We start from the raw sequence: 15,441 nt of genomic DNA, 5'->3' as shown, positions 1-15,441 counted from the left end.
TGCTGTCTACATTTGCTTGCTAAACAGCATACAGTACTGTGGAGTCCTTAACCAACCGCTCTTGTCACTCCCCCTCCTCTCCCCTCAGCGCCCACACCGTTGGTTTCCCTCCTGTGGATCACATACCAGCAGCCAAACAAATGTCAGGGGTTATGGTGGTTCGGGTCCTAAACCTAAATCAGGTCGGAACTTGATCCCATCTGGTCTCTTTCCCTTTTTCTAACACCCACTCTTCCTCCCGAAATACAGAGGTTCACATCTCACTCTTTTTCTAACACCCTCTCTTCCTCCCGAAATACAGAGGTTCACATCTCACTCTTTTTCTAACACCCACTCTTCCTCCCGAAATACCGAGGTTCACATCTCACTCTTCTTCTAACACCCACTCTTCCTCCCGAAATACTGAGGTTCACATCTCACTCTTTTTCTCTACCCTCTCTTGGTCTCTCTCGTTCAACCTTTCACACGGCCTCTCTCGGCCTCTTTCTCTCTCTCTCTCTAGAGATCTTTTTCCATTTCCCCTTCACTGTTAAAGTAACTCTTTTCTAAGACCCCTCGTTCTTATAATAAAACTGACCTAAAGTGACCCTTTCTGCATTCCAGAGGCTCCCTGTTTCTGTCTCAGTGGAGTTCTCTGTAAGATCTGTGAAGGTGGAAAGGAGAAAAGTATTAAATATATATATATATATATATAAAATATATATATTTTACAGTGCAATCCTATCCCTGCTCTAGTCTGCCAGTAGTGTCACATGCTTTCTCAGATTGTTTACTGGTTTAGTCTCTCTAAGCTCTCCCACACCCCCTCTCTGCCTTTAGCCCTCCCATTTTCTCCCCAAGAGCCAAAGCTGAGACACAGCCACAGTGCGCCAAAGCAGGCAATCGCTGAAGAGTGGGTGAACTTTTTTTTGTCCATATTGTTTTTCTCAAGGTCCACTCTCTCAGGACAAATGTGAGTACCCGATGACTTCAGAACCTTTGGGGTCAGAGAGGACTAGCTATTTGGGTCAGACAGGGGGCTGGGTTGGGAGGGGTATTTATACCCTTTGGAAGGTTGAGAGGGGTCTCTAGACTTCTAATACAGAATGTGCAGACAGAAACTTCTACAAACAAAGGCATGAGCATTGGTACTGTTCCTCGTCAGGCTGTTGAGAGAGGAAAATGGATTGTGTTAATGGTATGCAATACTGTATTTGGATACAAATAATTGTAATATCTCTCAATGCCTTTTGAAATGAGGCATTAGGCTATTAGCCGGCCAATGCCCTATGTGTTAACTCAATTCTCCACAAGTTTCATTTGTAAACATTTGTGCCTTAAAAGACAGACACAACTCCATATTTGGAGAACAAATCACACTGTACTCCTTGATAAAAAATATGTCTGCACAAATGATTTTGCATAAATGTCTCAAAGTGTGTCTCATAAATGTATAATGGTCTGTGTCTGTTTGTCTGTCCGTCTGTGTGTGGAGATCATTTAGACATGGAGACATGGCTGCTGATGTTGAGCAACTGCCAAGTTCCAAACATTTTCCTTGCTGGTATGTGTGTGTGTGTGTGTGTGAGTGAGAGAGAGAGAGAGACACACACAGACAGACAGACAGACAGACAGAGTATTACTCTTGCAATTCAAACAAATCTCCTAAATTAGCTAGTATTCCCAGCCTTTCTGAATCGTCCCCTGGTTTTAGTTTAGTCTAAACCTGGAGTGGGGGGCTATAGTGTAATTATGGACGCTTTCCCATATCCCCTGTATGATCCTGGAGCGTTCGGTACCCTGATCCGCGGTATAAAGAATATGTAAAACGGAAACGAATCCTGGACAATACCTGGGCTGTGGATTCAAGATTTAGGACCAGGGTAGCAGGTGGACCAGGGTAGCAGGTAATGTGACCGGCAACACGTGTCGTCAAACGTTCAAAATACAAAGATGCAACACGAGCGATATTCGTTATTTTCTGTTGGTCATTAAACTTTTGTTCGCCAGTTAACTTTAGGTAGACATACTATTAAATAGCTAAAAAATACAAAAAAAGTGTTGAAATAAGGGCAAAGGGGCGACGTGGACTGTATGTGAAATGGAGACCTTACTGGAGACCTGGGGAGATGAGAGTATCAATGCGGAATTGTCAAACAAACGTATGGGAAACATTTGCGAATGTATGGGAGCAAAAGGCTATTTAAGCAATGCAGACCGGTGTAGGGCAAATATTTTTTTATTGTATAATAATGCTCACAATAGGCTACATTTAATTGAAGGTCTGGACGCGCGGCGGATGAAAAGACAACTGTTAATTAATGCTTTGACATTATTGACGCTACCATTGACTCACAACCAACCCAGTCGGACCTGTGGACACATCGTCAGAGACGATCCGGTGCCTGCTGCTGCAAGTCCAAACCAGGCAATGAACAGTTCGGCATTTGAAATGGACGATTCCTTCCCCAGTGGTAAATTGACAGTAGGCTATGCATAGCAATGGCACACTGTAGGTTAACGTGCGCTAGCTAGCAAAACATTATAACAACGTTAGGCCAAGTAACATTAGCCTATGATTAGTCCACTGATGATGCACACCGCTATGCATAGCAATGATACACTGTAGAAATGGCAATGGTGCATAGCAATGATACACTGTAAATATCCGGTAGATAGCTAATAAAATTAGGCCGTGTAACGTTAGGATAGGCTGTGAGTTATGTTGTTTTTCTAAAACATAAAAAACAAGACTAAGCCAATTCAGCATTTTGTTAATTTTATTATATTTTTTTGCAAAGCCTAGAGATTATGTTTTTGCTTGTTAAAATACTGCTTCGTCGTGTTCATATTGCTTCATCCTGTTAATACTGCTTCGTCGTGTTCATATTGCTTCATCCTGTTAATATTGCTTCGTCGTGTTAACTGTTTCGTTGTGTTAATACTGTTTCGTCGTGCTAATACTGTTTCGTCGTGCTAATACTGTTTCGTCGTGTTAATACTGCTTCGTAGTGTTCATACTGCTTCATCCTGTTAATACTGCTTCGTCGTGTTCATACTGCTTCATCCTGTTCATACTGCTTCGTCGTGTTAATATTGCTTCGTTATGTTAATACTGCTTCGTAGTGTTCATACTGCTTCATCCTGTTAATACTGCTTCGTAGTGTTCATACTGCTTCATCCTGTTAATACTGCTTCGTTGTGTTCATATTGCTTCATCCTGTTAATACTGCTTCGTTGTGTTAATACTGCTTCCTCCTGTTAATACTGCTTCGTCGTGTTAATACTGCTTCGTCCTGTTAATACTGCTTCGTTGTGTTAATACTGCTTCGTTGTGTTAATACTGCTTCATCCTGTTAATACTGCTTCGTTGTGTTAATTAATACTGCTTCGTTGTGTTAATTAATACTGCTTCATCCTGTTAATATTGCTTCGTCGTGTTAATACTGCTTCGTCGTGTCCACGATTTTTCCTGTACCCAAGAAAGCAAAGGTAACGGAACTAATTGACTATCGCTTCTGTCATCATGAAGTGCATTTGAGAGACTAGTCAAGGATCACATCACCTCTACCTTACCTGACACCCTAGACCCACTCCAATTTGCTTACCAATAGATCCACATATGATGCAATCACCATCACACTGCACACGACCCTATCTCATCTGGACAAGAGGAATACCTACAGTTGAAGTTGGAAGTTTACATACACCTTAGCCAAATACTTTTAAACTCAGTTTGTCACAATTCCTGACATTTAATCCTAGTCAATATTCTGTTTTAGGTCAGTTAGGATCACTACTTTATTTTAAGGATGTAAAACGTCAGAATAATATTTTGAATATTGAATTTTGGCTCATTCCTCCTGACAGAGCTGGTGTAACTGAGTCAGGTTTGTAGGCCTCCTTGCTCGCAAATGCTTTTTACGTTCTGCCCACAAATTTTCTACAGGATAAAGGTCAGGGCTTTGTGATGGCCACTCCACTACCTTGACTTGTCCTTAAGCCATTTTGCCACAACTTCGGAAGTATGCTTGGGGTCATTGTCCATTTGGAAGACCCATTTGCAACCAAGCTTTAACTTCCTGACTGATGTTTTGAGATGTTGCTTCAATATATCCACATCATTTTCCTTTCTCATGTTGCCATCTATTTTGCATATATATAGCTTCCCGTAAAACTACAGTAAATACCACAGTATTCCCTTTTAGTGTTTTTGCGGACTACTACATTATTTTTCTCATGTGGGAACGTACCTCTTCAGAGACATTGTATATTGTTTCATCCCTTGCTGCTACTCTACTCTACTCCCCAAAAAAAACTACTTAAGTGGTACTTTAAAGTATTTTTACCTAAGTAAGTGGTACTTTAAAGTATTTTTTACCTAAGTAAGTGGTACTTTAAAGTATTTTTACCTAAGTAAGTGGTACTTTAAAGTATTTTTACCTAAGTAAGTGGTACTTTAAAGTATTTGTTACCTAAGTAAGTGGTACTTTAAAGTATTTTTACCTAAGTAAGTGGTACTTTAAAGTATTTTTTACCTAAGTACTTTGCAACACTGCTAGAAACAAAGCGTAGCTTAACCAACCCTTTGGCTCAACTTACCCCACTCTCCACCAGCGTAGTTACTTAGCCTAACTTGCTTTGCTATGAAGTCCCTAAAGAAGCTAGGCTTTTTCATCAACCTTAGTTTTTACGGCATTGCGCAGAGGATACGTTTTGGCTTATTGTTAAAATACCTGGTCACTTTAAAATGAAAGAGGGAGCCTCCCCAGTGAGAAAAATGACATTGAAATGACCACTAAAAGACGTATATGCTGAAAATATATATTTTTTGTTAATTGTTTCTATGGACAAAGTTCAACCACTCATACATTAACTTTGATCTACTAGTCAATAAAGAAAGCATTATATTATATGTATCATTGCTCTTACCTGTCACATTCCCTTTCAAAAGCTTTAACAACTGATAATGATCATGATCAAATTTATTGGACCAACAGACAAAAAAACAACAGAGCACTTCTCAGGAATGTCACGGAAACGTTATTTTGTTGTTGTTGTGCTATTAGTGTCATTAATATGTGGTTGTTTATCTACCTTTTAATTGAATGCACTGACTGTAAGTTGCTCTGGATAAGAGTGTCTGCTAATATCTAAAATGTAAATGTTTAAAAAAAAATGAACACTTGCAAAGCACACTGGGTATTATTCTAAACAAGACACAGGTCTTGCTCCCCTGCTCTGACGTTGCTGACGCATACCAGAGCTTAAAACGTCGGAACCAATATAGTCTATGTTTCACATGTTTGGACAACAGTAGAGAACAGTAGAGCAGGGGTTCCCAAACCTTTTTACTCAGCCCCCCCCCCCCTCACCAATGCAGTAGAGCAGGGGTTCCCAAACCTTTTTACTCAGCCCCCCCCCTCACCAATGCAGTAGAGCAGGGGTTCCCAAACCTTTTTACTCAGCCCCCCCCCCCTCACCAATGCAGTAGAGCAGGGGTTCCCAAACCTTTTTACTCAGCCCCCCCCCTCACCAATGCAGTAGAGCAGGGGTTCCCAAACCTTTTTACTCAGCCCCCCCCCCCTCACCAATGCAGTAGAGCAGGGGTTCCCAAACCTTTTTACTCAGCCCCCCCCCCCTCACCAATGCAGTAGAGCAGGGGTTCCCAAACCTTTTTACTCAGCCCCCCCCCCCTCACCAATGCAGTAGAGCAGGGGTTCCCAAACCTTTTTACTCAGCCCCCCCCCCCTCACCAATGCAGTAGAGCAGGGGTTCCCAAACCTTTTTACTCAGCCCCCCCCCCCTCACCAATGCAGTAGAGCAGGGGTTCCCAAACCTTTTTACTCAGCCCCCCCCCTCACCAATGCAGTAGAGCAGGGGTTCCCAAACCTTTTTACTCAGCCCCCCCCCCCTCACCAATGCAGTAGAGCAGGGGTTCCCAAACCTTTTTACTCAGCCCCCCCCCCCCTCACCAATGCAGTAGAGCAGGGGTTCCCAAACCTTTTTACTCAGCCCCCCCCCCCTCACCAATGCAGTAGAGCAGGGGTTCCCAAACCTTTTTACTCAGCCCCCCCCCCCTCACCAATGCAGTAGAGCAGGGGTTCCCAAACCTTTTTACTCAGCCCCCCCCCCCCTCACCAATGCAGTAGAGCAGGGGTTCCCAAACCTTTTTACTCAGCCCCCCCCCCCTCACCAATGCAGTAGAGCAGGGGTTCCCAAACCTTTTTACTCAGCCCCCCCCCCCTCACCAATGCAGTAGAGCAGGGGTTCCCAAACCTTTTTACTCAGCCCCCCCCCTCACCAATGCAGTAGAGCAGGGGTTCCCAAACCTTTTTACTCAGCCCCCCCCCCCTCACCAATGCAGTAGAGCAGGGGTTCCCAAACCTTTTTACTCAGCCCCCCCCCCCTCACCAATGCAGTAGAGCAGGGGTTCCCAAACCTTTTTACTCAGCCCCCCCCCCCTCACCAATGCAGTAGAGCAGGGGTTCCCAAACCTTTTTACTCAGCCCCCCCCCCCCTCACCAATGCAGTAGAGCAGGGGTTCCCAAACCTTTTTACTCAGCCCCCCCCCCCCTCACCAATGCAGTAGAGCAGGGGTTCCCAAACCTTTTTACTCAGCCCCCCCCCCCTCACCAATGCAGTAGAGCAGGGGTTCCCAAACCTTTTTACTCAGCCCCCCCCCCCCTCACCAATGCAGTAGAGCAGGGGTTCCCAAACCTTTTTACTCAGCCCCCCCCCTCACCAATGCAGTAGAGCAGGGGTTCCCAAACCTTTTTACTCAGCCCCCCCCCCCCTCACCAATGCAGTAGAGCAGGGGTTCCCAAACCTTTTTACTCAGCCCCCCCCCTCACCAATGCAGTAGAGCAGGGGTTCCCAAACCTTTTTACTCAGCCCCCCCCCCCTCACCAATGCAGTAGAGCAGGGGTTCCCAAACCTTTTTACTCAGCCCCCCCCCCTCACCAATGCAGTAGAGCAGGGGTTCCCAAACCTTTTTACTCAGCCCCCCCCCCCTCACCAATGCAGTAGAGCAGGGGTTCCCAAACCTTTTTACTCAGCCCCCCCCCTCACCAATGCAGTAGAGCAGGGGTTCCCAAACCTTTTTACTCAGCCCCCCCCCTCACCAATGCAGTAGAGCAGGGGTTCCCAAACCTTTTTACTCAGCCCCCCCCCTCACCAATGCAGTAGAGCAGGGGTTCCCAAACCTTTTTACTCAGCCCCCCCCCCCTCACCAATGCAGTAGAGCAGGGGTTCCCAAACCTTTTTACTCAGCCCCCCCCCCCCTCACCAATGCAGTAGAGCAGGGGTTCCCAAACCTTTTTACTCAGCCCCCCCCCCTCACCAATGCAGTAGAGCAGGGGTTCCCAAACCTTTTTACTCAGCCCCCCCCCCCCTCACCAATGCAGTAGAGCACAGAGTGCATTAAAATACAGTAAAGTACACGGTTTAGTTCAGTACATTAGAGTACAGTAGGGTACAATAGAGTACATAATACTGTACTTTTCTGTACTGTATTGTACTCTACTGTACTGAACTATACTCTACTTTTCTTTACTATACTGTGCTGTCCAAATCTGAACCCATTATAGACGTCGATGTTTAGATCAAATGTTTTGTCTGGTCTGGACCAGATGTCTGTGGACGTTAAAATCAAGGCCGGTCTGGACCAGATATCTGTGGACGTTAAAATCAAGGCCGGTCTGGACCGAAAAATGACATCTGTGGATGTTTAAATCAAGGCCAGGGCAGGTGGACCAAATATGGACGTATTTTCAACGTTCATGGACAACGACGTCGGACGGTGCTCACTGGGTCCGGATGGAATGATCAATTATGTAGAGACATTTAGTTGAGGTATAAATCTTGTTCTGTCTCTATTCCTCACCTGTCAGATGCTTCACCTGACAGCAGGACGAGTCGGGGGCTTGTTTTCCAGGCGCGCGGTGGTGGGACTGACCAACAGTGGTGCGAGGATGTCAAGCCACCACGGTATTCTTTGACATGGCACTGCATGCATAATTGTCTGTAGGAAAAAAAATATATTTTCAGTATAAATGTATAAAAAAATAAATAATCACAATACACATATCCTAGTTTGTTGTGTAAATCCTAATTTTATTCGAGCAAGTTAAATTTGAAATAGCATGGCCTACTGCACCATTGCATGTATTGTCAGCAGATGGCGCTGTTGGCTTTAAGTGGTGAATGGTTTTACAAGCGCAAGGACCTGAGGTCTTATCACCCAGTGTAATGTCTACTTCTCTAACGTCTATAAACCTCTAAACCCTACCTTACAACTCCCTTTACCTCAACCTCCCCCTCACATAATCAATATTGTGTCCTATCGCTCCTGTACTGTAGAGGTATCTGACCAGGTGGACATGTCCCAGCCAATGTACTGGGATCGTCTGGACACCCCTCTGCCAGACAGAGCATGGATTGATGTCCTTGATTCTAAGGATAAGAGTCTGAAACAGAAGGAGAAGGGGCCATGGACTGCACTGTCCAAGGAGGAAAAAATTGCCTGTAATCCCCTCTCAATTCATTTAAAATAGCTTTATTGGCATGGGAAACATACTGAATGTTTACATTGCCAAAGCAAATGAAAATGTACTGTCTCATTCCTTCACATTTTACAGCCTTTCATCCTGCTACCCTTAATATTTCTCCTTCTCTGTCCTCCTTCTCCAGTGTACAGGCTGAAGTTCAACCACACCTACCCTGAGATGAAGAAGCCGTCCCATGAGTGGAAGACCGTGATTGGTGGGATGTTCATCTTCTTTGGCATCACTGGTCTGGTGGTGTTTTGGCAGGGCCACTATGGTACGAATTCTCATGGTTGATTGCTAAACTTGATAGACTTCCTCGAGCCTGTATCACACATGTTCCATCCTCAAAGCTGCTGTTCTCTTTCTCCCTTGTGTCGCACAGTGTACCCACCTCAACCTCACACTTTTGGTGAGGAGTGGCAGGCTAAGCAGATCCAGAGGATGCTGGACATGCGGGTCAACCCAATTGAGGGCTTTTCTGCCAAGTGGGACTACAAGAACAAACAATGGAAGTAAATGAAGTAATGGAATGGACGGGATACTGTACTGAAATGAGGAGCGGTTGGACTTGACAACACCTTGAGCCTCTGTTTAGCCAACAGCCTCTCCTTCCACCATAGTGGCAAGCTACCCATCTGAATCCATCCCCATACTGTTTAAGTAAAAAATTACAAAAAACGGTTGGCTTTCTTCTCTCTCCATCTATCTGAGAAAATATGTCTAACAATATGGGCTGCTTGTCCTAATTTCTGCTTTAGCATTCCAGTGGTATTGTGTCTGGTTTGGCCCTAAAGGAAGTGAATATTGTGTCTGGTTTGGCCCTAAAGGAAGTGAATATTGGAATTGCCTTGGTGGTCCCTGTGGTTCAGATACACTCAACTCTAACAAAAAACACAGCCTAGTATACTTCTGTTTTATCCCATAACTGTGAAACTCTTTATAGACATGCTCCGATACGTTGGCTTAAAAGACATGCTCCGATACTTTGGCTTTAAAAACATGCTCCGATACTTTGTCTTAAAAGACATGCTCCGATACTTTGGCTTTAAAGACATGCTCCGATACTTTGTCTTAAAAGACATGCACCGGAACTTTGGCTTTAAAGACATGCTCCGATACGTTGTCTTAAAAGACATGCACCGGAACTTTGGCTTTAAAGACATGCACCGGAACTTTGGCTTTAAAGACATGCTCCGATACTTTGTCTTAAAAGACATGCACCGGAACTTTGGCTTTAAAGACATGCTCCGATACGTTGTCTTAAAAGACATGCACCGGAAGTTTGGCTTTAAAGACATGCTCCGATACGTTGTCTTAAAAGACATGCACCGGAACTTTGGCTTTAAAGACATGCACCGGAACTTTGGCTTTAAAGAAATGCACCGGAACTTTGGCTTTAAAGAAATGCACCGGAACTTTGGCTTTAAAGACATGCTCTGGTACTTTGGCTTTAAAGACATGCTCCGATACGTTGTCTTAAAAGACATGCACCGGAAGTTTGGCTTTAAAGACATGCTCCGATACTTTGTCTTAAAAGACATGCACCGGAACTTTGGCTTTAAAGAAATGCACCGGAACTTTGGCTTTAAAGACATGCTCTGATACTTTGGCTTTAAAGACATGCTCTGATACTTTGGCTTTAAAGACATGCTCTGATACTTTGGCTTTAAAGACATGCTCTGGTACTTTGGTGACAAATAAGTATTTTTTTAGACCTCACACTTTGGACTGAATGTGTCAATGTGTAGTTCATACATGTATAATCTGAGCAACATTACTGTGTTACCTTAATTAGCCATGAAATCCATAGTTTGAAAGACTGTTTTCTAGAAGCTGTGCTGCACCGTATTCCCTACATTTCCCCCCATGTGGGCAAGCCCCCCAAGAAATTAGAGTTCGAGCCAATGAGATTCAGCCTCTCGCCATTTGTGACAGCTTGCGAGACTCACCCACAGCAGAGGGAGAGAGAGCAATAGCGTGGTGCACGTACAGTTGAAGACGGAAGTTTACATACACCTTAGCCAAATACATTTAAACTCAGTTTTTCACAATTCCTGACATTTAATCCTAGTAAAAATTCCCTGTCTTAGGTCAGTTAGGATCACCACTTTATTTTAAGAATGTGAAATGTCAGAATAATAGTAGAGAGAATGATTAATTTCAGCTTTTATTTCTTTCATCACATTCCCAGTGGGTCAGAAGTTTACATACACTCAATTAGTATTTGGTAGCATTGCCTTTAAATTGTTTATCTTGGGTCAAACGTTTTGGGTTTCCACAAGCTTCCCACAATAAGTTGGGTGAATTTTGGCCCATTCCTCCTGACAGAGCTGGTGTAAATGAGTCAGGTTTGTAGGCCTTCTTGCTCGCACACACCTTTTCAGTTCTGCCCACAAATGTTCTATAGGATTGAGGTCAGGGCTTTGTGATGGCCACTCCAATACCTTGACTTTGTTGTCCTTAAGCCATTTTGCCACAACTTTGGAAGTATGCTTGGGGTCAAATGTCCTTTTGGAAGACCCATTTGCGACCAAGCTTTAACTTCCTGACTGATGTCTTGAGATGTTGCTTCAATATATCCACATAATTTTCCTCCCTCATGATGCTATTTTTTGTTATGCACCAGTCCCTCCTGCAGCAAAGCACCCCCACAACATGATGCTGTCACCCCCGTGCATCATGGTTGGGATGGTGTTCTTTGTCATTGGTCATTATGGCCAAACAGTTGTATTTTGGTTTCATCAGACCAGAGGACATTTCTCCAAAAAGTACAATCTTTGTCCTCATGTGCAGTTGCAAACCATAGTCTGGCTTTTTAATGGCGGTTTTGGAGCAGTAGCTTCTTCCTTGCTGAGCGGCCTTTCATGTTATGTCGATATAGGACTCGTTTTACTGTGGATATAGATACTTTTGTACATGTTGCCTCCAGCAACTTCACAAGGTCCTTTGCTGTTGTTCTGGGATTGATTTGCACTTTTCGCACCAAAGTACGTTCATCTCTAGGAGACAGAATGTGTCTCCTTCCTGAGCGGTATGACGGCTGCATGGTCCCACGGTGTCTATACTTGCATACTATTGTTTGTACAGATGAACGTGGTAACTTCAGGCGTTTGGAAATTACTCCCAAGGATGAACCAGACTCGTGGAGGTCTACATTTTTTTCTGAGGTCTTGGTTGATTTCTTTTGATTTTCCCATTATGTCAAGCAAAAAGGTACTGAGTTTGAAGGTAGGTCTTGAAATACATCCACAGGTATCCACAGGTATACACTCCAATTGACTCAAATGATGTCAATTAGCCTATCAGAAGCTTCTGAAGCATTTTATGGAATTTTCTAAGCTGTTTAAAGGCACAGTCAACTAAGTGTAAGTAAACTTCTGACCCATTGTAATTGTGATACAGTGAATTATAAGTGAAGTAATCTGTAAACAATTGTTGGGAAAAATTACTTGTGTCATGCACAAAGTAGATGTCCTAACCGACTTGCCAAAACTCTAGTTTTTTTAACAAGACATTTGTGGAGTGGTTGAAAAACGAGTTGTTATGACTCACACTTAAGTGTATGTAAACTTCCCACTTCAACTGTATCTGCACGTACACTATATACACAACATTATGTGGACACCCCTTTCAGCCACGTACATGTGTATTAAGTCGAGCACACAGCCATGCAATCTCCATAGAACACTGGCAGTAGAATGGCCTTACTGAAGAGCGGTGACCTTCAACGTGGCACTAGAACTGTTCGTCTGGAGCTTTCCATGGCCCGAGCAGCCGCACTCAAGCCTAAGTTCACCTTGTGCAATGCCAGGTGTCGGCTGGAGTGGTGTAAAGCTAGCCGCTATTGGACTATGTAACAGTGGAAACGTGTTCTCTGGAGTGATTAATCACATTTCACCATCTGGCAGTCCGACGCACAAATCTGGGTTTGGCGGATGCAAGGAGAACGCTACCTGCACCAATGCATAGTGCCAACTGTAAAGTATGGTGGAAGAGGAATAATGGTCTGGGGCTGGTTCTCATGGTTCCCTTAGTTCCAGTGAAGGGAAATCTTAACGCTACAATGACAACAACAAAATAAAATCAACCTTTGTACCTTTTTGTGTGCTTTCCTTACTTGTAGTGATGATGCTCAGAGCCTCAGACCATACATGATCTTGAACTTGTTTGCCATCTATACTCTACTACAAGCATAATCAAATAATTTTCTACATAAAATACTGATATTCTTTGCAATGTTAGGACTAATTTTAGGTAAGGGACAGCATCAAGCCTGTTACAGCAGCAATCAGCAATTGAAAAACTAACAAAGTCTCCTCCACATCCCTGTTTTGGTAAAAAGCTGAGGGATGGGGCTGGAGATATGTAACCACTCTCAAATTCATAGATGGGAGCAAAGACTGCCCATCCATGATGTCAAAATTATAGTTTTAACCATGAGGTTGTATATTGTTTGTTTACATTTTCTTTGTTTATAAACATTGGAGTAAAATAAGCTCATTTTGGGTTCCGGTGGGGCACGAAAGTTGAACTAAGCTCATGAGGCATTTATTTATAAGTTATATTCTTCAAGAATCAATGAGTGCATATTCACTTATGATTTAAATTTTTTTACAGTACCAGTCAAAAGTTTGGACATGCTGACTCGTTCAAGGTTTTTATTTTATTTGACTATTTTCTACATTGTAGAATAATAGTGAAGACGTCACAACTATGGAATCATATAGTAACCAAAAAACTTGTTAAACAAATCAAAGTGTATTTTAGATTCTTCGAAGTAGACACCAGTTGCCTTGATGACAGCTTTGCACACTCATTCTCTCATCCAGCTTCACCTGGAATGCTTTTCCAACAGTCTTGAAGGAATTCCCACATAGTACAATTAAAGAAAAACCTTGCAACGAGTAGGTGTGTCCAAACTTTTGACTGGTACTGTATGTAGCAACTACAGATTTTTCCCTTTAATTCAAGGATCTGAGCCGTTATTTCCATTTTCACCTAAAATTACATTCCCAAATCTAACTGCCTGTAGTTCAGGACCTGAAGCAAGGATATGCATATTATTGATACCATTTGAAAGGAAACACTTTGAAGTTTGTGGAAATGTGAAATGAATGTAGGAGAATATAACACTTTAGATCTGGTAGAAGATGATACAAAGAAAAAAACATGTGTTTTTTTTGTATCTTTGAAATGCAAGAGAAAGGCCATTCTATCACTTTGGAGTCTAGGCACAATTTGGATTTTGGCCACTAGATGGCGGTGTATGTGCAATGTTTTAGACTGATCAAATGAACCATTGCATCACTGCCCAAAATGTTGTCAACTGTCAGAGACATACACCGGTCCTGTAGAGGTTCAATTAATTTACAGAATAATATATTCATTTGGACGTTCTCTCCTTTAGGATCAAGTCTAGCGAACATTGTAAAGGGATAATGTGACGCTTCATTAGCAGTTACATACCGTTTGACATCACACAGGACATTTTCAACCAACCTTAACTTGGCGATACTTCCTCAATTCCCGACTTGGAAGACAACCAATGTCTTCTAAAACATCCATGTCTAGTTGGAGGGGGTTTGTTTGAATTTAGAAATTGCTCCGCTATTTAATGAAATAAAATGTTTTGTTCCATGAGGTAATCCAACAATGTGTAAATCGCCATCTTGTCTATTTCAAAACTTCCGTCATTGATCAAGACACGTGTCATTCCACGTGGCACTTTGGGGTGGACACTCACCCGTCTCAATCAATAAGAGAAGATAAAACATTTAAAAAAATAGACAAGATGGCGGCGTACACATGGTTGGATTACTTCTAAATTCAAACGAACCCCCTGCAACTAGACACGGACGTTTAGCAGACATTGGTCGTCTTGAATCGAGTCTGGAATTGAAGAAGTTGGTTGAAAATTCTGTCCTACTTTAACATGTTCAACAACTAGATCAAAGTCGTGAACCTTTGAGTGTTCCTCAAATGATGTCTTCTGGCCTTTTTCCCCTCATCCCTCCCAAAATGAACATGCTGACATCTCTCCATGTTCCACATTAGTCTTTTAATCAGTTGCATGTAATCTAAGACATAGAACAGACCATGAGACACACTGTTGTTTTCCTCCTTTACGCGATCAATATTCTATTAGCAGTTAAAATGCAAAACATTAACAATGAAATACAAAGTACACATCAATGCAAATATGGAATTTAATTAAGGCAATTTAAAAGGGACATTACACCAAATATCATAAATAACATTTCAAAGTCAGCAAATTGTTTTTTTTAAATGTTAGTAACCATGATACTATTCTAATGATGGTTTAAATAACTAGTACATAGTGTCAATGCTGTTTCAATTCATTCTTATGCCTCCCGCAAAACATTTTCCATACAACACGAACGCACACACACACACACACACACACACGGAGGGAACTTCATGTGACAAAGGTCACATTGCAGGAAAAGCCTGCAAGCAGCTTTTTGTTAGCCTGGTCAAGACAAACATGCTATGACAATTCTATAAGGAGTCGGCAAGAGAGCAGTAACAGACTGGCACCCTGGCTAGTGGATTACAGACTGGCATCCAGACTAGTGGATTAGACTGGCATCCAGGCTAGCGTTGTGTGGGGCACAACACTAGAAAAATATATTACTGTCTTGGAATGTGTGATGAAATGGTTCATGATCACTTGGCAGATATTCATCTATAGCAGGGCTCTCCCACCCGGTTCCTGGAGCAGCCAGGGCGTTTAAGTTTGGTGTCGAAATTGGACGTCTATCCACGTCCTAAAATGTTGGGACATGCCTTCAAAACCGGCCACTAGGGGCAACAGTGAACACTATTACCATCAAGTAGGCTTGGGTTTTGCCAGGGTGTTGTGGATGGCCGAAATCCCATGACTCTGGATCAG

At 43.0% G+C, this 15,441-nt stretch overlaps 1 protein-coding gene across 1 annotated transcript; it reads left to right on the top strand.

Moving 5' to 3' along the window:
- Positions 1–750: 750 nt before the first annotated feature.
- On the top strand, positions 751–12,628 carry LOC110492636 (cytochrome c oxidase subunit 4 isoform 2, mitochondrial). Its single transcript, XM_036947658.2, has 5 exons — positions 751–952; positions 7,872–7,968; positions 8,341–8,505; positions 8,671–8,802; positions 8,911–12,628. The coding sequence occupies exons 2-5, from the start codon at positions 7,872–7,874 to the stop codon at positions 9,042–9,044; spliced, it is 528 nt and encodes a 175-aa protein (XP_036803553.1). The 5' UTR covers positions 751–952; the 3' UTR covers positions 9,045–12,628.
- The last annotated feature ends 2,813 nt before the right edge of the window (positions 12,629–15,441 follow it).

This window comes from Oncorhynchus mykiss, chromosome 16, assembly GCF_057628025.1.
Source record: "Oncorhynchus mykiss isolate SJ-2025 chromosome 16, ASM5762802v1, whole genome shotgun sequence".
Classification (NCBI taxonomy): Eukaryota; Metazoa; Chordata; class Actinopteri; order Salmoniformes; family Salmonidae; genus Oncorhynchus; species Oncorhynchus mykiss.
Note: the sequence above shows the minus strand (reverse complement) of the source record. Positions and strands in the feature narration are given on the sequence as shown.

What these genes read in the sequence shown, in the direction of transcription:
- LOC110492636 (XM_036947658.2), top strand. Translation starts at nt 7,872, where the DNA reads ATGCTTCACCTGACAGCAGGACGAGTCGGGGGCTTGTTTTCCAGGCGC. An exon ending in CAAGGAGGAAAAAATTGCCT is followed by an intron (nt 8,506 to 8,670) that starts GTAATCCCCTCT and finishes CTCCTTCTCCAG; the next exon opens with TGTACAGGCTGAAGTTCAAC. An exon ending in GTTTTGGCAGGGCCACTATG is followed by an intron (nt 8,803 to 8,910) that starts GTACGAATTCTC and finishes TGTGTCGCACAG; the next exon opens with TGTACCCACCTCAACCTCAC.